Source organism: Littorina saxatilis, linkage group LG3, assembly GCF_037325665.1.
Source record: "Littorina saxatilis isolate snail1 linkage group LG3, US_GU_Lsax_2.0, whole genome shotgun sequence".
Lineage (NCBI taxonomy): Eukaryota > Metazoa > Mollusca > Gastropoda > Littorinimorpha > Littorinidae > Littorina > Littorina saxatilis.
In genome coordinates, this window is record NC_090247.1 from 30,667,652 (window position 1) to 30,690,326 (window position 22,675).

At 40.5% G+C, this 22,675-nt stretch overlaps 1 protein-coding gene and 1 long non-coding RNA gene across 3 annotated transcripts in view; one reads left to right on the forward strand and one right to left on the reverse strand.

Annotated features, from left to right (window-relative positions):
- LOC138962126 (beta-1,4-N-acetylgalactosaminyltransferase bre-4-like) overlaps nucleotides 1-9,624 on the reverse strand; it is a 35,794-nt gene extending 26,170 nt beyond the window's left edge. Inside the window, exons 1-3 of one of the 2 annotated variants that reach the window (XM_070333846.1) lie at nucleotides 8,844-9,624; nucleotides 2,621-2,865; nucleotides 1,355-1,542 (exon numbers count right to left, since the gene is read on the reverse strand). In XM_070333846.1, the coding sequence (XP_070189947.1) occupies nucleotides 1,355-1,542; nucleotides 2,621-2,865; nucleotides 8,844-9,360 (950 nt within the window). In that variant the 5' untranslated portion in view covers nucleotides 9,361-9,624. The remainder of the gene's footprint in view (nucleotides 1-1,354; nucleotides 1,543-2,620; nucleotides 2,866-8,843) is intronic. The other variant, XM_070333845.1, reaches the window with a different exon arrangement.
- A 6,513-nt stretch (nucleotides 9,625-16,137) lies between these two features.
- On the forward strand, nucleotides 16,138-22,020 carry LOC138962119 (uncharacterized). The gene is made up of 2 exons (XR_011454399.1): nucleotides 16,138-18,216; nucleotides 20,335-22,020. It is a non-coding gene; the product is annotated as an uncharacterized lncRNA (long non-coding RNA).
- The last annotated feature ends 655 nt before the right edge of the window (nucleotides 22,021-22,675 follow it).

Consider the following 22,675-nt stretch of genomic DNA (forward strand, 5'->3'; position numbering starts at 1 on the left):
ACAAAGACATAGTGCATAGTGTACTCTAAACAAGAGGTTGTGCTACCACAGGAACAATTGAGTGGGACAGGATTAAAAAGTTTCCCAGGGCTGCAGTGAGGAAGCACATCGTTTTTCTGTCATTGACCAGCAGGACAACGTGTCACTGGAAAATATCATAGACTTCGGAGTGCCAGGACCAGGGAAAATAACCTAATGTGAACCTGTCTGAGTGTGACCATCGTGACGCCCATATCTTTAACTCTTAGTCGTATGACAATTTCAAGAATATATTATCTTGATACGCAAGCTCTAGGGTAGGTTAATGATTGTAGATAAGCTTTGCCACGATAATTATGCTGATGTAGTTTAAAAGTGTGTCTGTGTGTGCGTGCGTGTTTCACTGTTTGTGCGGTCTTGTGTGTGTGTGTGTGTGTGTGTGTGTGTGTGTGTGTGTGTGTGTGTGTGTGTGTGTGAGGATTGCACAAGATCTCCTTCAGGGACAACTACACCAACAACAAACACACAGTAATGTTATCTGTTTGCCTTCTTTTGAAAATTATACATGGAGTAGATATGATGCGTTAGTTTGAACTCTCTCTCTGTGTGTGTGTGTGTGTGTGTGTGTGTGTGTGTGTGTGTGTGTGTGTGTGTGTGTGTGTGTGTGTGACGGAGTGATTGAGTTTGTGTTACTGTTTGTTGATTTCTTACGGGAGCCTTGAAGGCTTCGCCTCTTGTTTCACAATGTAGTCGTCAGTTTGTGATTTCAATGGGACTCGCTGTAAGCTCATCTGCAATAGCACGTTATTGTGTACCTCTGAACCTAAACGCAACAAACGGCTGCGATTCACACGAACTAGAGCGATGACAGTTGACTGTTCAGAGGAACCGTCGTCTGCTACAAGAAAGACGGTTTGCGTGACACGTTTCCGGGTTTTTCTTTTTTCAAAGTTTCAAAACTTCGAATTGTACTGATTTTGTCTTGATGAAAAAAGATTTCTTTTGTGATTTAAGAATGTTTGTGTAACAAGCTGTCAATTTATTATCTAGATTTTAAAAGTTAGTTCTAGCGCCAAAACGAGGCGCCTGATTTGCTGATCAGAGGGTCCACGAAAATAAATTCTTTGAAATTGCTCGCTCTTTACGTAGGGCACCTAGGATGTTCTCAGGGGGTGAGTGTTTAAACGAAAGGGTGTTTGTACTGTGTGTAAAAGCCTGACAGTATCTGTGATGGTTTACGGGAGGCTTACTGTGCCTTTAGACAAAACGCTATTCAATGTTGGCACTTGTCCAATTAAAGGTATGCTCTCATGCCATAGCAGTAAACATAATCGCTTACACAAGAAAGAATGTGAACCTTTAACTAGATCCTTACCTGTAGTTGAGCGAATCGACGGCGACGGACATGTGCCTGGGCATGACGGGACAGGTGTACATGTTGCGGTCATCCTCAGGGATGAGGTCCACGTCATGGAAAATGACGCAGTGAAAGTCGTACATCTTCAGGGCCTCCTTGAAAGCCGCGTTCATGATGCGCCCTTTGTTGAACGTTTGGTTTCCGTGCTGAAACACACGACAGGATGTGAAATTGCTGTGTGTAAAGGCTTCTTCTTAAAGGTCCACTACGCCTCCAGTAAACCATCAGTTTCTGATCACAGGCAGCGCCAGGATTTTACATACAGTACAAACACCATTTCATTTGAACGCTTACCACCCTCAGTGCTCTCCGTAGAGAATGCGAATTTTGCTAAGAATGTATTTTGTGTGGGCGTAAAGGTATGAATCCTTATGGCGCTAGACCTTACTTTTTAAATCTAGAGAATAACATGACAGCTTGTGAAACAAGCATTGTTAAACATACAAGAATTCTGTTATTATCAAGACAAGGTCAGTACTATTCCAAGTTTTAAAAGTAGGGGGCCCGGATGTAGGTCAAGCGAGGTTGGTGAACCAGTTGACTGGTGCGTGTAAAATTCAGCTCTTTTGATTACGGGGAAGTAGGCTATCGAAAACCGTTATATACTATTGAGAGTGTGTTCCATCAGGTTAGTATTGCTGTTTTAGTGACAAGATGTAGGCTAATGGTTCTGTAAACATCCTGTGACCAGACCGATATAGGACAGAAAACACACAGCATAATTATCAAACTACAAAACAAAAAGCAGAGGCACAGATACACAGTCGGCCGTCTGAAATCTTGTTCGTGAAAACACAATTTCGTTGGATTACTGCATTTCGCCCGTTCAACTGCAGTTGACCTACTGTGCTGTTGGGCCATGAAACCGGCCTCAGAATGATCAGCTTACGATACAAAGTATGCGTCTCTCCACGTACGGTGGACCCCCCCCCCCCTTTTTTTTTAAGACCTCAACAAATCTGAGGGTCACCACCACAAGCTTGAGCTTGTTGTTGATCCTTTAACATGTATTATGTTGAATTATCTATGAATTGTTGAATAAACACTGTTTAACCCAACACATCTGAAAAAATCAGGTCTTAAAAAGGATGGAGTCTTGAAATGGAGGCACATTTACAGAGACTACCAAGAGACGATCTAAAAAAAAAAGAAAAAGAAGATAGGAGGTCTTAATTTTTTGTTTTGTTTTGGGGGGGGGGTCTTAAATTGGGGGTTCTACTGCACCTGTTCGACGACGAAGATCCTGAAGTGGAGCTGCTGTCGCTTGAGGATGGGCAGGAGGTGGGCGAGCAGCACGGTCAGGTGAGCCAGGCGATCCCGGTACGGGATCACGATGGCCAGGCGGTAGCGTGCCACGCAGTCCTTGGGGCTCCACTCCCCGCCAGGGTTCAAATCCGTGTTCCGGGCCATCACTTGGTTCAGCTTTAGCGTGCGGTACTCGGCGTTCACGTTTGAGCTCACGTTCCCCACTGCACGTTCACGACGTGGAGAGATAGGGATAAAAACTATCTGCCTGTCTGTCTGACTTTCTGTCAGACTGTCTGTCTATCCATTCCCACTTCATCTATATGTATTAAAGCGATAACATGAAGAAATAGTAGATGTGTACGAAGGTGGCTGTGCGAGTATCTTTCTACTTATCAGCCTATGTAGCGTGTGTATATACTAGCATATAAATGTAAACTATTACATACTTTACGAACATGCTTCCGTTTGAACGCTTACCGCAAAGAGACACACTGCTATAATATGAAAACGGAGACATCCAAACACAAGTGATTGCAAACGGACACGAACAAAGGTCATAAATCTGCTAATATAAGATGTTTGATGGGTTGTTGACAGACCAGCTTTTTTGTCGGTCCGAGGGGGAGCATATCGTCTTTTGTAAACAAAAGTCGATATGCCCCCCCGTAGTCGATATGCTCCACCTCGTTGAATAAAGAATTGTCATTGTCATTGTCTCTCTCTCTCTCTCTCTCTCTCTCTCTCTCTCTCTCTCTCTCTCTCTCTCTCTCTCTCTCTCTCTCTCTCTCTCTCTCTCTCTCTCTCTCTCTCTCTCTCTCTCTCTCTCTATCTCGGTGGCTGCATACACGTTAACTTAGCAAGATGATTGTTAACTTTGCAAGATCACATGGTTGTAAATATGTTAACCAAACAAGATGGTTGGACAGATGTTAATTTAACAAGGTATTTACAAGCTGTGCACAAACAGATGTTAACTTCGCAAGATGGTTATAAACTTGGCAAGATCAGATAGCTGTACATATGTTAACCAAACAAGATTGTTGTACAGATTGTTATTCAACAAGACATTTACAAGCTGTGCACGCTAGTTGCACAGATGTTAACTTAGCAAAATGATTGTACATGTCACAGGGGAGGCTACTGCTCCTTTCACAGCAGTCTCTGCACCCGAGTTGTTGGCCTTTAAGTCAACACCCGTGGATTGTGGAATTCTGTTTGTGATGGGGTCTGGTGGTTTCCGATTGTCTGTATGTTCATGGAAACCTTCGGGTTTGCATAACAGTTTTTATAGGGCTAAGAAATTAGCCCTAACATTTTCAATCCTGTTTGATTGCACTTCGCCTCCCGAGGTGATCGTAGTGTTTCGGCACTCGATTACATACATTTGGCAAGATGGTTGTACAGAACCATTTTAGCAAAACGTCTTTAAACTCCGCAGGATGGTTCGTCGGTTGTATAAATAATTAGTCTTCACTAAAGTCACTCCTTGTTTCTGGGTATTGTAACAGAATAATGTTAGGTTCTCTCTAGAAAAGCAAATTTGTATTGAAACAGCACATACTCTTGATGTCATACTTACGTAAAATTGGTGGCATCTTTAGACACTGTATCCAAACGTGCGTCGCGCTAGCGCTACGTGTCATTTGTGCTACGTATCGTTTGAGCTATTTTCTGTAGTGCTATCGACACAAATTGCCAAAAACTGTAGTGCTATCGGCACGTAGTGCTATTGCCACAATTCACACATGCCATTTATCACTATCTCAATAGATCTGAACTACGTGTCGATATCACTATTTTTGAAAAACCAATGTACTGTAGCGCTACGTGTCGATAACGCTACGTGTCGATAGCACTATACTACATGTTCAAACGGCAGACACTTCCCTTTGTGTGTGCGGTGTGAGTGTGTAATGATATAATATTGTCTGCATGGCTGTCTGTCGGATCTGTATGTCTGTCTGTCTCTGTCTGTCTGTCTCTCTCATCTCTCTTTTTTTCACCACGTATTTATTTCATGGTTGTTGTTGGTGTGTGTGTCTCTCTCCCCCCCCCCCCTCTCCTCTCTCTCTCTCTCTCTCTCTCTGGCACACCTCTCAATCGCTTTTTCTCTGTACCTCTTTTAAATCGCTCTCCCCTTGTCTCTCCCGCTCCCCTCCCCCTCTCTCTCTCCATCTGTCTTTCTGTCTGCTCTAGCTCTTTCGTTCTCGCTTGCTCTTTCTCCCTCCCCCCTCTCTCTCTCTCGCATGATACCGTATATAATTATATATACATACACGGATGTTTTTCTGTGTGTGAGTTTGAAATGTGTGTACGATACCGTGTGTACGTATGTGCTTGTGCATGTGTGTGTGTGTGTGTGTAATGAAGAGAGAGAGAGAGAGAGAGAGAGAGAGAGAGAGAGAGAGAGAGAGAGAGAGAGAAAGAGAGAGAGAAAGAGAGGTAATTGAATTTGCCTTTCACCGAATGAAAACTATTGTCAAAAACAGTGCATTAAGAACTAAAACCAATCAACCATGAAATAAAAAGCTCCATCCCTCTCTCTCTCTCTCTCTCTCTCTCTCTCTCTCTCTCTCTCTCTCTCTCTCTCTCTCTCTCTCTCTGTTAACAGTCTCTCTCTTCCGCTTTCTCGCTCTTTCTCTGTCTGTCTGTCTGTCAATCCCCACCCCCCTCTCTCACCCCCTCTAATTTCATAAAAGAATTTGGGAGAGAAGAAAAGGTTTTAAACTCGGTTATAAGTTGTGTCAATATTTGTATTTACAAATATAAATATATGCACTAACACTGTCTTACAATTTGTCAAAAAACAAAGCCCTTTTTTTCTAAAAAGATCAAAATCCGAAAGAAACAACTAAAAATCATGTAGAGACTTTCTTCCGAAAATTACAAATCTCTGGCATAGTGAAAGGAACAACAAAATATTCCTTCAGAGAGTGAGAGAGAGAGAGATAGAGAGATAGAGAGAGAGAGAGAGAGTGAGAGAGAGATAGAGAGAGAGAGAGAGAGAGAGAGAGAGAGAGAGAGAGAGAGAGAGAATAGACAAGACAAGACAAAGACAAATTCTTTATTAACGAGGGTAATGGCATAAGCAAACAGGTGCTTTTTGACATCCAGCCCTCGCCCATGGGAGGGTTTAATCTAATGATAATACGTTTAAAAAATGTTAGAATATTAGAATCAAAGAAGTAATAACAAGGCGAAATTACTACATTTAGTCAAGCTGTCGAACTAACAAAATGAAACTGAACGCACTGCATGTTTTTCACCAAGACAATACAACTCCGTCAATCGCCGCGAGAAGGAAATCGCTCACCTACCACGTGCAAAACGCAGTGAAACAGACAAGCAAGAATAGCGCGGTAGCGTTTATAGCGTGCTTTTCTGTATTCTCGTTAACATTTTGAGCTTGTTTTGAATACAACATATCATATAGATCTATATGTTTTTTGAACCAGGAAGTAATAAAGAATAAGATGAAATCATTTTTGGATCGAATTTATCAATTGTAATTGTAGTACTAATTAATCTATTTTCGTTAACTGTTACCACATTTTAAGATTAAACATGACATATGTATATATTTTTAGATTTGAAATTTGATGAAAAATACAACGTAATCAATTTTAAATCTGTTCGCGAGAATTTGATTTTAATGACAACTTTAATGAGCAAACTCATCAATTAATTTTTAAGCCTCCATGCTGAAATGCAATACCAAAGTCCGGGCTTCGTCGAATATTACTTGACCAAAATTTCTACGAATTTGGTTGAAAAATGAGAGCGTGACAGTGCCGCCTCAACTTACACAACAAGCCGGATATGACGTCATCAAAGACATTTATCAAAAAAATGAAAAATATGTCTGGAGATATCATACTCAGGAACCCTCATTTTAAGTTTCATAAAGATTGGTCCAGTAGTCTCTCGGAATCGCGTTATACATACACACACACACACACACACACACACACACACACACACACGCTTACATACACCACACCCTCGTCTCGATTCCCCGTCTATGTTAAAACATTTAGCCAAAACTTGACTAAATGTAAAAAGCAAACAACCGAACAAACAAACGATTAACAGACTAAATAAACAAACAAAAGTCGCGTAAGGCGAAATTACTACATTTAGTCAAGCTGTGGAACTCACAGAATGAAACTGAACGCACTGCATTTTTTTTTACATTGACCGTAGTCCGCCGCTTGTGCAAAACGGAGTGAAACTGACGAGCCTGTTTAGCGCGGTAGTGGTTTCGATGTGCTACATAGCACGCTTTTCTGTGCCTCTCTTCGTTTTATCATATCTATATGTTTTTGGAATCAGGAACCGACAAGGAATAAGATGAAATTGTTTTTAAATCGATTTCGGAAATTTAATTTTGATCATAATTTTTATATTTTTAATTTTCAGAGCTTGTTTTTAATCCAAATATAACATCTATATATATATACGACTTGTGTCTGTGTGTGTGTCTGTGTGTTCGGGATGCACGCCCAAGGTTCTCGATGGATCTGTTTCACATTTGGTGGCCATATTCAGGTACACCCCGGACACAACATGCTCGATGAGATATTTCAACACGTGCTCTCAGCGCGCAGCGCTGAACCGATTCTGGTTTTTCTCTGGATCCATTCCCAGTAACTCTTCCTTATCTTCTCCAGTGTTTTCAGCGTTTATCTCCCTTCCTTCGTGTGGCGTCAATCCATATTCATGTTTCTATTTTTAGAAGGTCACTGTCGACAACGCTCAATCCATATTCCCGTTATACTATTTTTACTCTTCTCCAGTGTTTTGCGCGTTTATCTCCCTTCCTTCGTGCGGTGCGCCGGCAAAGCCGGCGTGCACCCGCAAAGCTGGGTCCCCGGCTGTATTCGGCTCGACTTCTTCCCGGCGAAGCCGTACCCGGCGAAGCGGGTATTCATCTAGTATGTATATGTTTTTGGAATCAGAAAATGACGAAGAATAAGATGAAATTGTTTTTGGATCGTTTAATAAAAACATAATTTTAATTCAAAGTTTCCCATTTTTAATGACCAAACTCACTCATTAGCTTTTATACCACCAAGCTGAAATGCAATACCAAACCCCGGCCTTTGTCGAAGATTGCTTTGCCAAAATTTCAACAGTGCCGCCTCAACTTTTACAAAAAGCCGGATATGACGTCATCAAAAGTATTTATCTAAAAAAAAGAAAAAAATGTCCGGGGATATCATTCCCAGGAACTCTCATGTCAAATTTCATAAAGATCGGTCCAGTAGTTTGGTCTGAATAGCTCTACACACGCACACGCACAGACAGACAGACACACACACACACACCCACACACACCCACACACATACACCACGACCCTCGTCTCGATTCCCCCTCAATGTTAAAACATTTAGTCAAAACTTGACTAAATGTAAAAACATACATACAAACTAACATAACATGAGAGAGAGAGAGAGAGAGAGAGAGAGAGAGAGAGAGAGAGAGAGAGAGAGAGAGAGAGAACTCAGAATGGTTTATTATATTAAGGCCACAGAGAGAGAGAGAGAGAGAGAGAGAGAGAGAGAGAGAGAGAGAGAGAGAGAGAGAGAGAGAGAGAGATTGAGCAAGAGAGAGAGAGAGAGAGAGAGGCACAGAGAGAGACAGAGTGAGTGAGTGAGCGAGCGAGCAAGAGAGAGATAGAGATGCACACACACACACACACACACACACACACACACACACACACACACACACACACACACACACACACACACACACACACATACTGAAACAAACACACACACGCACACACATACACAGACATAAATATACACACACAAACCAGAAGGAGTGAGAGCGAGAGAAAAATGAGAAAGAGAGAGTCGTCAGTAAGTAGTGGTATTGACACGTAGCGATAATGACACGTAGCGCTAAAAGATGCAGTGCTGTCGACACGTTGTGATAATGAACGAATGATAGCGACTCATAGACAAATTATTTGTAGCACTAATCAACGTAGCGATAGCGGCACGTAGCACAAATGACACGTAGAACAAATGACACGTAGCACAAATGACACGTAGCGCTGGCGATACGCACCCTATCCAAATACATTTCTAATGAGAAATAACATATACTGTACTTACGTAAAATTGGCGGCATCTTTAGACACTGTATCCAAATACATTTCTAATGAGAAATAACATATACTGTACTTACGTAGATTTGGCGGTGTTTCTGGACAAAGGATCGTACCGGATTCTTCAGTGGTGTGATTTCGTGGAACGTGAAAGATCCGAGGAGATTTATGGATGCTCTCGATCTCCAGAGTCTGCGCTTTTTCGAAAGCCATTTGGGGGCTGTTAGCGATTTCAAGTTGCTCAGACGATGCCTCGCTTGTTTCTTTACTCCGTGAGCTTCTATTGCCGGCCCTCTGGGCTCCAAGGACGATCCTGTTGATTCCTTGAAAAGACGGCTTCTTCTGTAAACGGTGGTCCGCCGACCCGGTACGGTTGAGAAATCCCAGGTTCTCAAAGTGCTGATTGAATGCTTCACGCACACTTGACAGGAAGGGGGCAACATTGTCGTCCATCTTCACCTCCATTGTCACCACCCAGTGCCTGTGATACACAATCAAAATCTGACAGGACGTCGCCACCACCGACATCAGCAACACGGCCAGCATCAAGCTGCGGCCCCTGCCGAATCCACGGTACGTCTTCTGTGCAGAAACCATCTTCGATCGTAGCGTACGACTTTGAAGGGCAACTGTTAAGTAATGGCGCTCGAAATCCGTTCAGTACAACGAATTCCCTAATTGATTAAACTATACTAAAAGTTTACTTGATCATTTTAAAGGCTCGATTACCAAAGTCCCCATTGTCAACGCAATCCACAATGCTTTTAATGGAAGAGAGTTTACGTCCTCGTCGGAGCAGAATGCAGAGGCCACTCCCAACTTACTTCCCCTGAACGCATCTGGTTGGAACGCCCGCTGTCGCAATGCAGTTACAGAAGCCCGAATCACGGCGTCTAAACGTACCCTCAATCAGTTTACAGTGGGTGTGGGGGGGGGGGAGAGGGAGGGTTACGAGACAAAAAGGTTGGAGAGAATTCCCATATGCTAAATGAATGATAACTTCAATCAAGTGCTCAGAATTTGTTTTGCAGATGACAACCTAATCTTGCATATCTAAAAACAAAACCCAACCTCGAGCGACAAGTATTTAAATTATGCACAAGTCTGTGTTTGATTAGAATCCATGCCTTACATTTGAAAGGCAAATACGTTTACGCTCTCTCTCTCTCTCTCTCTCTCTCTCTCTCTCTCTCTCTCTCTCTCTCTCTCTCTCTCTCTCTCTATCTCTCTCTCTCTCTATCTCTCTCTCTCTCTCTCTCTCTCTCTCTCTCTCTCTCGATCGATGACTGCATAAACGTTAACTTAGCAAGATGATAGTTAACTTTGCAAGATTACATGGTTGTAAATGTGTTAACCAAACAAGATGGTTGCATACAAACGTTCTTTCTTTCTTTATTTGGTGTTTAACGTCGTTTTCAACCACGAAGGTTATATCGCGACGAATACAAACGTTAGAGGCACAGTAAGCCTCCCGTAAACCATCACAGATACTGTCAGGCTTTTACACACAGTAACACCCTTCCATTTGAACGCTTACCAAACGGGCACATCCTAGGTGCCCTGCGTAAAGAGCGAGGAATTTTCAAAGAATTTATTTTTGCGTGGTTTATCTTACCCCTGAGCCATCGTGAACCCGTGTGATCCAGTTTCCCTTTTTCACAATGCAGTCGTCAGTTTGTAATTTGAATGCGGTTCGCTGTGAGCTTATCTGCAATAGCACGTTATTATGTACCTCTGACTTTTCACGAAACAAACGAATGTGGTTCATAAGAACTCGAGCGATGGCTTTTGACTGCCTATAAACCGTCGTCTGCTACGAAAACCACGACCTTGCGTGACCCTGCTTCCGGGCTTTTCTATCCTTAGCGGATTATGACTTTATTCAGTTATTCTGCAGAAAAGACAAATGCTGGAGAAAAACCATTCTTTTCTGCAGTATTTCTGCATAATGTCATCTTTCGCCGAAGCAGCGGTTTTTTTTCTGCAGCAAAACATTTTACTGCAGTAAAATTGAAATCAAGAATGCTGCAGTAAAACGGTGCTGTTGTTTTACTGCAGAAAACCTGTTTACATTTTTCTTTAGCATTTTGTACTGGTTCTTGGCGGATTATGACATTATTCAGTTATTCTGGAGATAAACCGAAATGCTGGAGAAAAACTGTCTTTTCTGCAGCATTTCTGCATAATGTCAGCTTTCGCCGAAGTAACGTTTTTTTACTGCAGTAAAACCTGTAGTTTTTCAGAAGCATAATGTTTACTTGGTTTTCTACAGCATTATTGCGATTAACTTTTTCTTCAGAATAGTCTGTGACAGTTTTTCTGCAGAAAAACGAACGACTTTGTAAAGTAGCGTTTGTATTCGTCGCCCCCTGGGATAGTATAATAGTTTGTAACTACTGGTAATTCTGGATGAGTCCATCTCTCGACAGAGGGGGGCTCGCGTGCTCGAACATTATAATGAGCCAGTACAAAATGCTGCAGAAAAAGTGTAAACAGGTTTTCTGCAGTAAAACAACAGTACCGTTTTACTGCAGCATTCTTGATTTCAATTTTACTGCAGTAAAATGTTTTGCTCCCGAAAAAAACCGTTGCTTCGGCGAAAGATGACATTATGCAGAAATGCTGCAGAAAAGACATTTTTCTCCAGCATTTCTGTTTTTCTGCAGAATAACTGAATAATGCCAAAATGCTGAAGAAAAAGTGTAGACAGATTTTCTCCAGTAAAACAACATCACCGTTTTACTGCAGCATTCTTGATTTCAATTTTACTGCAGTAAAACTGTTTTACTGCAGAAAAAAAACGTTGCTCTCGCGAAATATGACATTATGCAGAAATGCTGCAGAAACAAACAGTTTTTCTCCAGCATTTCTGTTTTTCTGCAGAATAACTGAATAAAGTCATAATCCGCTAAGGATACTTTTCTTTTTTCAAACTTTCAAAACTTCGAATTGTACTGATCTTGTCTTGATGAAAAAATAATTCTTTTATGATTTAAGAATGTTTGTGTAACAAGCTGTCAATTTATTATTTAGATTTTAAAAGTTAGGTCTAGCGCCAAAACGCACAATCATCGCTCCACGGCTATCCCCAGTTGAAGGGAAGTAACTCATTTTTGACCTGAGTTCAGGATGGGTCCCATTGAGATGGTCTCAATCCGACAAATTAATTCTTTGAAATTTGCTCGCTCTTTACGTAGGGCACCTAGGATGTTCCCGTTCGGTGAGTGTTCAAATGGAAGGGTGTTTGTACTGTGTGTAAAAGCCTGACAGTATCTGTGATGGTTTACGGGAGGCTTACTGTGCCTTTTATTTAACAAGGGGGGTGTTGCAGGTAGCTTTGTTTCCTCCTTGGGGATGAAGCTACCAGGGGAAGGGATTGTGTTGGAGGTGCGGGTAGAGGGGTAGCCCTCCCGGTGCTCCCCCTTGGACCTCCCTAGTCTAGGACCCTGGGTCTTCGCGAGGTGGCCATTGTGGCGTAATCCCTCCGGACTAGCATAACGTTTCCCTATCCCAAGACCGACCGTGCGTGGTCTATGACCACATCCTCTACGAGGTGACCCTATCAACTAGGCAGCGAAAGCCCCTAGGCGAAACACGGCGGATCTAGAGGAGAGAACCTCGATAAAAAATTTGAGCTGCCATGAAGACGGAGCATGTTGGCTGAGGACAGCGGGCAGACCTTCTGTGCCGACACCCATCTACATGAGAAAACCAGGCATGCACGCATCAAACCCAACATGGCCATACAAAAAACGGATTTAACAAGGTATTTATAAGCTGTGCACAATAGTTGTACAGATGTTAATTGTCGCAATGCAGTTACGGTAGGCCGAATCAGGGCGTCTAAACGTACCCTCGACGTCTAAACGTACCCTTAATCAGTTTACTGGGGGGGGGGGGGGGGGGGGGGGGGGGGGGGGGCGAGGAGAGGAGGAGAGGAGAGGGGGGGGGAGGAGAGAGGGTTACAAAATAAAAGGTTGGAGAGAATTCCCACGAGCTAAATGGATGATAAATTCAGACAAAGGCTCGATTGCGAACGTCCCCCAAGTCAACGCAACCCACAATGCTTTTAATGGAAGAGAGTTTGCGTCCTCGTGTCCTCGTCCAAGCAGTTTAGAGGATGATAAATTTAACTCTCAACATTTCTTACTATTGTTGTCAGGATCCAGGTTTTTTTCTGTTGCCCGGAAAATTATTCATATAAATCTTCATTTTTGAGTTATGCTGCTAATTAGGTCACTAAACGAGAAAATAAACTTTTGTTTTAAATCCCACAGTAGTGCACACATGCATTCACATTCTTAAGACTGAGTCCATGAATCAAGTGCTCAGAATTTGTTTTACAGATAAACAAATGAAACATATAAAATGCAAATGCCACACTGCACAAAATCATCAACATTACAGGAAAAAAATTCCAAACATAAAAAAAATCCAAATTGTAAAGCAAAATAGAACACTCATTTTACGTAATCATTGACTGTGTAGAACATTTCAAAGGAAGACAACCCAACAAAACCTTCACATGTTACTGTTAGCTAGGGTGTCCAATCAAATTCTCCCAAAAAAGGCCTCAACCTTAAACTATTAAAATCAAATTAGATCTCAGCTGTTCTGTACTAAGTGAATGTGTGTGCATAACATATCCAAAATCCGCTAAAATCCGCCGGGCGGAACAGTGTTTTTTGGGGGGTCAAAGCGTGCAACCTTTCAGAAAAGTGGAATAAAGACTGAGCATTCTCTGGGAGCCAGTTGGAAAGTCGGAACCCAAAAGAAATAATTGCACTACATACTAGACATCCCTTTGACTATTATTCACCATAATCAAATCATAAATAACAAATCCGGAGTCAATAGGTCGTATTATTTGCATAAATGGAGCCTTGCTTCGCGTAATTTTTGGCAAGACGCTTGTACACAAATTGGTGTACCTTCCAAGAATAACATAGTTGCAGAATTTATTAAAGTGAATACGTGGCCCAGTCATTCATGATAAATATGGAGCACTGCGCAGCTTAAAACGTGACATTGTGTGTGCATACGATCCCATATCAGTAAAAAATCAAGACCAACATTATCTAGATATTAAACATTAATATTCTAACTTGTCTTTTCAAATCCTTTCATCTGTCCCGAAGAATTAATATTCACTGGGCGTCATGGATCGTGTACGCCCCAGAGCCCCACAAAATCGACTTTATCTCTGAAGCTATTTCCATTTTCTGACAGTTACGGGCCCCAGGCTTCCCCTGTTACGTGCCCCAGGCATTAAAACTTTTCTCTAACCTCCATTTTCATGTATTTTTTTAGCTAGTTTTACGTGAAAGTAGTTAGAGGTTTTTGCATTTTAGTCAAGTGACGCAGATTTGTTCTTTCTGCTTTATTACAGTTAAACACATAAATTTCAGATGCTACTACGGTCACTCTGATCATGAGCTCTTTGAAGATGTTATTAACCACGCTGTTAATGCCCATAGTGACAACGAACTTACAATACGGGTTCTCACACTAAATTCACAGACTGGGAAAAGATCATGCGTACGGACAGATTTTAAAGTGTTCCCATCAATTCTTCAAAAGCATGTTAAAACTGTTATTGCGAAAGAAACCACACACACAAAAGTTAAATCGTGTTTGATGATGCAAAGAAAATAAATATTCCAGCAATTTAAAAACAAAACAAACAAAAAACTTGCTTTTCCAAGTCCTTTCATCTGTCCCGAAGAATTGAGACTTCATGTAATCTCCAATCACCATACGACTTTCCTGTTGCCCAACTTTTAAAAGGTAATCTTTGTAAACAAACAAATAAACGATGACGTTTTTTGAACTACACAGTCTGGATGATGTGGATCGTGGACGACCCAAATGGAATGACGTAAGGAATTTTACGCTGTTTATCCTTATTCGGACGGCGTGGGTCGACCACACTCTGCAAAGAAGAGACAACGCGTTTATTCCTATTCGGATTGTCACACACACACACAGCACACACACACACACGCGCGCGCGCTTGCGCGGCTGCTCAGGTATACCGGAAAGTGATCTTTGGGACAAAACTTAAAATCTATGGTGTTCCTCTGTAACACAAAGAGCATGTTGTTGACATTTTGTCAAAGAAAACTAATAATCAATATGAAAGAGAGACAGACAGAGACAGAGACAGAGAGAGACAGACAGATAAACAAACAAGTCGCGTAAGGCGAAAATACAACATTTAGTCAAGTAGCTGTCGAACTCACAGAATGAAACTGAACGCTGTGCAACGCAGCAAGACCGTATACTCGTAGCATCGTCAGTCCACCGCGCACGGCAAAGGCAGTGAAATTGACAAGAAGAGCGGGGTAGTACTTGCGCTGAGAAGGATAGCACGCTTTTCTGTACCACTCTTCGTTTTAACTTTCTGAGCGTGTTTTTAATCCAAACATATCATATCTATATGTTTTTGGAATCAGGAACCGACAAGGAATAAGATGAAAGTGTTTTTAAATTGATTTGGACAATTTAATTTTGATAACAATTTTTATATTTTTAATTTTCAGAGCTTGTTTTTAATCCAAATATAACATATGTATATGTTTTTGGAATCAGAAAATGATGGGGAATAAGATGAACGTAAATTTGGATCGTTTTATGAAAAAAATTTTTTTTTACAATTTTCAGATTTTTAATGACCAAAGTCATTAATTAATTTTTAAGCCACCAAGCTGAAATGCAATACCGAAGTCCGGGCTTCGTCGAAGATTACTTGACCAAAATTTCAACCAATTTGGTTGAAAAATGAGAGCGTGACAGTGCTGCCTCAACTTTCACGAAAAGCCGGATATGACGTCATAAAAGACATTTATCGAAAAAATGAAAAAAACGTCTGGGGATTTCATACCAAGGAACTCTCATGTCAAATTTCATAAAGATCGGTCCAGTAGTTTAGTCTGAATCGCTCTACACACACACACACAGACACCACGACCCTCGTCTCGATTCCCCCCTCTCTACACACACACACACACACACGCACGCACGCACACACACCACACCCTCGTCTCGATTCCCCCCCTACGTTAAAACATTTAGTCAAAACTTGACTAAATGTAACAAGTCGCGTAAGGCGAAAATACAACATTTAGTCAAGTAGCTGTCGAACTCACAGAATGAAACGGAACGCAATGCAACGCAGCAAGACCGTATACAGTACTCCCCGGTTAACGTCACTACCGTTTAAGGTCACACGTCTGATAACATCAATCAGGGTGTTGGTCCCGACCTAAAGCCTTCTTTGTATGACTAAGAAAACCTCGCTTAGCGTGACCTCGGATACGGGAACACCTCTTTTTAGGTGACCCCCGTTCTGGTCTCTAAATGCAGAAGACCACCCCTTAAAGTGTAACTAAACAAGCAAAAAGGAAAAACATCGTTCAGCAACCTTTACACTTTGATATGAAGAAGGGCCTCATATACTATCGAACTACGAAAAAAAATTTTTTTTCTCTCACTCTGACACTGTTTGACGGACATGTGAAGTGCGCGCCAGGAACGACAATCTTCTTAGTTTCCCTGATTAATGCCCTTAATTTTTGGTTCTGGTACTTTCAGTTCCGGCTGTTGTCATCAATCTACCAAAATAAAAGATCAAACGGAGTTTTCGATTTTTATTTCATGGTTCAGAAAAATATTGCTTATTTTCTGAAGTCAACCGTTTTAGCGAATCTTTCTTTGATTCTTAAAAGTCATTTCAGATTTTTGAAAAATAGTTAACGGTTAGTAATTACCAATATATCGTAAACAAACATATCGATAGGTTTTGGTAAGAAGACACAAGTGCGATGAATGTGGTACCAGTATTTTTGTGGTAAGTAAGAATGCATTTCTTTGCTGTAAGCACATTTACAATGCACATTTAATCTGTTTAGCAACATAAACGAAAGCATGGTACAGTGCCGCTTGTTTGTGGTCTATCTTTTCGAGGCAGATGCGTAACAATTAGGGTCTCAGTTGGAAAAAGCTGCTCGGAACCAGAGCAGATTTGGCTTGGGTTCTTTGAGTGTGAATGATCGACGAGTGGCTTGACATTTTTAACGAATCATTACTGTAGCCTACTTGAAACCATCATCTGTTTCTGAATTTGTCATCAGTTATGATTGAGCAGTCTCATAGGAATCGTCCATAAAATGTTAAACCGAAAAAGGGCAGACGATTCTGAATCACACAGGCTGCTGTACAAACTCAGATCTAAAACGATATTTTGAACTGCGACGTCTGCGTAAATGCCCTGTAACAAAATACCTTGTCCTGGTCATGTGTATACACATCAGCTTCTATTGGGAAGATCAGTATTTTATATTAATCACAAATACAAGATTAGAAATAGTTCTGAAGATCGCCTTTGATTTCAGTTTCAGCGGCAAACTAGCAGATCTGTCCAAACCGGCATCGTTTCATGGTAACTTGAATAATCCCAAATAGATCTGAGTGGGGGTAAGTTTTATAGTATTTCAATTTTTTACGGCAGTTTTATTTAAAGATAGTGTAGTGGATGTCTCTGGTGAAGACTACAGTTATATGAATTTTTTGTTGTAATATTAAAATGATTGTTCGTTATTTACACAATTGAATAATTTGTATTTATTTGTTTGCAGATGACGGCATACTGAGTGCTCCAAGAACATACGCCTGCTGGCATTTTGTCTTTTCTGAAGACGTCGAGGCAAGCAGAAGTCACGGTCCTGGCCACACACACACAATGACATGAACAAGAAATGATATTTTTTCATGGGCATATCCAGTATCAAACGCAACGATTAGAATTTAGAGAAGGTCATCGGTCACACACACACACACACACACACACACACACACACACACTGGGCGGATCCGGAGGGGGGTTCCGGGGTTTCCGGACCACTTAGGAGCCGGTCTTTGTATTCTAAGTCACGATTTTGGAAAGAAGTTGGCTAATTAGTTTGCTCAGATTGCGCCAGATCGATCAATTGTCCTTGTTGTGATTCAAATTTTTCTTCTTAATATATTTACTTTTTTGGAAGGGGTATTGGCTGATTGATCCATTTTCCTTCTTTTTATCAACATTTGTCGGACCCCCCCCCCCCCCCCCCCAAGGAGGTTGAACGCTTCGCGTCTTCAACTAAACGCTTCGCGTCGTCAAATTGTCCCTAAAAGAAATTTGGAAACTCCCCCTTAAAAATGATGTGATCCGCCCCTGCACACACACAAACACACACAAATAGAGAAGTAATAAATGGATACAGTTTTTCTTTATTTAAATTACAATCAGATGTGGTCGTAGAACAGGCACTGTAAACAAAACCTAGCATGATATACCACTTGTGTGATGTTTCGGTCAATATCTTTATTTTCATTTCAGAAATACATTGGCGTTTTGAATGTCAAGTGATACAAATGCTGCAGCGGGCTATCAAGAACGCGAAGGCAAACAAGGTAAATACCTACTTCTGACATTAGTTTACTTATTAACTCTTTCTATGCTGGCCATTATCTCCCCAGTCTCTCCCCAGAAACTGGCCATTTGCATGGGTTTGCAAAAAAATTCTCAAAAATAAACAAAACAAGATGCAGCCTTCAAACTCATAGGTTTTATTGTGAATATATTGCTAAAACATATGCCAAAGTTTGGTTTCATTGTTGTGAAAAAAAATAATAATATGATGTCCAGAATTTATGGGTATATTTTACGCAATACGAAAAAGGGGGTATGTATTTTTACTTAGAAGCATTTTTTCTTATGAAGGCTCTGTTTGCAACAAAACTGTTTCTGTTTACTTGTATGAAGATTGTGCTAACACAAAAACGTAACAAATACCAACTGATTTTCCATTTGGTGGTCATGTAAGCATTGTGAACATGTCCGAAAAATCTGATCACACACCATGTGGTCGACATGCAGACCTGAACGGCCAGTGTATGGTGGCAGAGTTGGAAAATAGGAAAAGTCTTGATGCCAATCCTTCATCAAAAACCGAAGAAAATCGTCATTGTAATAAGTTTGCTTTATTCTAAATCAAACGACTAGGATAGATGACAGACACAACGACAAACACATTCAATTCTATGTAAAAAATACACAATGCGCACGTTAACAAGCTGGCCATAACAATGTGCCCATCGTGCATGAAGTGTGGCTTTGGTCGGATCAGTAGCCGTGCTTTGTCTGCGATGCTAAACATGAAATTTTGTTGAAGAGACGATTTAGCAATGTTGTTGTTGCTGCTGCTGCTGTCTGTTCTTGTCACGACATCTCGCCATATAACAGTTTTTTCCCTCCTGATTCTGAGAAGAAGCTGTTTAATTGTGATATCAGGCCTAGGAACCCCTGATTTTCACTTGGAGCATTCTCAAAGAAACTTAGCGTATGTTAAGAAAAATGAGTGTACTCCACACTTTGTCTTTTGTTGTTCGTTGTCGTTGCATGTCTACCGTTCCACAGCCACCTACTATAAGTCATTAAGTGCAAGTGTTAAATGACGTATTTCCACAAAAGACTGCTTGCAGAGAATCATGTGATGCCAATAACAGGTAAGGACATGTGGTAATACATACTACGTTTTGGAACCAGGGAAAATGCAGCACAAATTATTTATCAACCAAATTGATTGACTTGTGCACCATGACAAAAGTTTTCTTTGATCCATGAAATGTCTTTTGCCAGAAAAATTGCTCAGAACATCAAGTACCCTGCAAGTTGTCACACATTTACATTATTGAAATAAAAAGAAAACACACCAGTAACCAGGTTAGGTACGTTAATATCTATAATCAATATCTCAGCACGTTACTGCCTTCTTCGGGATGGTAAGCTGAACATTATTGAACAAAATAATCGGTTTAGATTGTATACTTTGATTCCTGAACGAAGAAGCAGAGGTACTGCATACAACTAGGACTGTAATATCAGCTTTTGCCTGAAACACACACACATACACTTATAAAATTAATGCAATGTCATTGTATGAAGCCAGAACAATCACTAACTTACATAGTTGGTCACACAATTACCCATCACTGAACAATAAATCGAAGTCGGGTGGATTCAATGACTAAAGCAGTAAAGGCTTTGAAAAAACCCTCATCACAAAACATCCCCCCCCCCCCCCCCCCCAAAAAAAAAGAAAAAAAAAAAAAAGAAATAAAACAGTTTGTGTATATATAGCGCAGTAAACACCATGCAGGTACAAGCAAAGATTTGACAGTGATTATCCTTGTTTTATATAGCACACATTTTCTAGTTTTAATCTCTCTCTCTCTCTCTCTCTCTCTCTCTCTCTCTCTCTCTCTCTCTCTCTCTCTCTCTCTCTCTCTCTCTCTCTCTCTCTTTCTCTGGAAAGTAATTTATTGACCTGTGGGTTATTTGCGTTTGTATACACATTGGTGATTCGTAAACTATGTTGAAAGAGATTGTCAAACAATATTATATGGGGTGTCTTAAAAAAAATGTATATCAACAAAATCTGTCATTATTATCAGGCACACGGTTTTAACAAAGCTATGTCACGGAATGCAACATAAGTGGCTTAAAAAGTCGTGTTTTTGTGTGTGCAGGATATTCGCTAGGACAGGACCTCAAGCTGAACCAGCACAACAGCGATGCATTCTTCCATGGCTTCCACAAAAGTCTTTCACCTATAGCGGGCATTGCATGCAGATAGTCCAAGGAGGGTTAGGGTTACCCTAACCCTCCTTTTTAAAAATTCTTTAGACCAATTATCCCTCTGTTCCCATGTTAAACATGGAATAATTCTGGACAAATGCGAGGACGTTAGCTTTTTTTTAATTTTATTTTTTTATCATTTCACTTATCATTAAAACTTGTTTAGATTTCGATTCGTAAACCATTTACAGTAATCCTTTGTTTTTTAACTTTGTTCATCTTACCACAGTCACTTCGTTGTTTAGATTTATCATTAAATTTGTTACCATTATGCAGGAAAAATGTAGAATAAAACCAGGAGAGCTTTCGGTAGAAGATATTTCCTGTGTCAAAAGTTAATGCTTATTCTGATTGATGGGTGCTCCAAACTAAGTTATTTTGACTGCCTTATTCGAATTAATTTCCAAGACAGGGCTGAGAAGTGGAGAAGCTTAGGAGAGTATCGTAAAAATTGTCTGGGTGTTTATGCAAAACTTTCGAATATGTCAGATTTTACTTTAGAGATTATAAATACTGTTAACCGACAGAAATGCTATAACTTCTACACCAATTGACTGGATAACTTCATATTCAGCATACTTAAACTTGATTTTATGCATGTGCAGTTCACAAAGTGGCAAATTTGTAGGTTAAATTATCTAACTTTTGCATCATCAATGACACCAACGCTTTCGTGTCTGAGGATTGCCCTGAACCTAGCTGTAACTGCATGCTTTCTTCAGGTCATCGATAGCCTGGGGATTGAAGGGGATGTTTTTACATACTCAGACATTCAAAATAATCAAAAAGGTAAAAGCCTGAAGGGTTTAAATTAGGTAAAAATGGCTACCGCTCAATGTCAAAACTCGTTCTGTTTAGTCGACCCCCGAATTTGAAGAACAAAATTAAAATTGCACAAAAGTCAGACCATTCAATTTACAAAATTGCCACTTACTGGAAAGGCAGAATATAAATTGAAGTTAATGAATACCATATATAAAATAATTGGTTCAACAGATGCAGAAGTAATTTGCATGGTTGTGGGTGTCCTTTTTAGGGGGGTCAACCCTGTAGAAGAGACGATTTTCTTTAATTATCAATCCGTAATATATTGTTTGTTATGCATACAAGATTAACATTGACAAATACTTCAAGACTCCTCATAGATCTTAAGAAATGTTGTGGTTTTTTTTTGTTACTGACTGATTCACTTTCTATTCACTTTACTCTACATAAGTCACGACAAGAAAAGCAAGGGAGGTAATTTCTTCGGAAGAGGTAATTCTCTCCCCTCAGAACGATTGTTGTAGTTTGTTTGATTTTGTTCCCTTCTAATAAGTATTATTTAAAATAGATCTTTACATCTTGATGTGAAAGGCGCAGTACCCCCCTCCCCCCAGGATGTTAAATTCTAGGTTGTGTCCATGTAAAATCCTGATCCTAGTCAAGATCCGAGTTGGTTTTTCATGCAACTGTGCCTCTTTATGCCACTCAATTAGACATACTTTGCAATCCATAATTGCACGAAACTAAGTACAGAAAATACGTTGTTGTCGTGTTTTTAATATTACATAATGAAATAAAAAATGTCACAACTGGTTTCGTGTTGGGCTTTCTCTCTCTGTCTGAATCTCATAATTACTTCCTTCTGAGGCCTGAAATGTGTTGCAGGCATTGTTCAGCTTACATTTATTGTTACAATTTTTGTGGATATGTTATTAAGTGTGTCTGTGTTTCTATCATTCGTTATCAGTGTGGTTAAAAAAAAAGCACACGTCAAAGTAATTTACCCTTCATCATTATCAAAACATGCAGATACAGGTAATAAATATTTGTGATACAGGGTGACCCAAAAAAAAGAGTACCCAAACAAAACGTCATAAATTGAACAAAAATAAAGCAATCTTCATAAAATTTATTTACACACACTTGCACAGAAAATGTTAGCGTTCTAGCTTGTCTTTCAGGAAAGTTATGCTCATTCTACAGAACATGCTCCAAATGGCCTCCGCGCCGATTCAGGCAAACTTGAACTCGCCGCGCAAAGTTATCAATCACCCGCACACACTCCTGTTGCGAGATTCCGCGAATGGTTGTTGTGATGGCTCACTTGAGTTCTGCGATTGTCTGTGGGTTGTTCCTGAAGACGTTGTCTTTCAGGAACCCCCAAAGATAGAAATCTGGGGGATTTAAATCCGGGGGAGGCCATTTGGAGCATGTTCTGTAGAATGAGCATAACTTTCCTGAAAGACA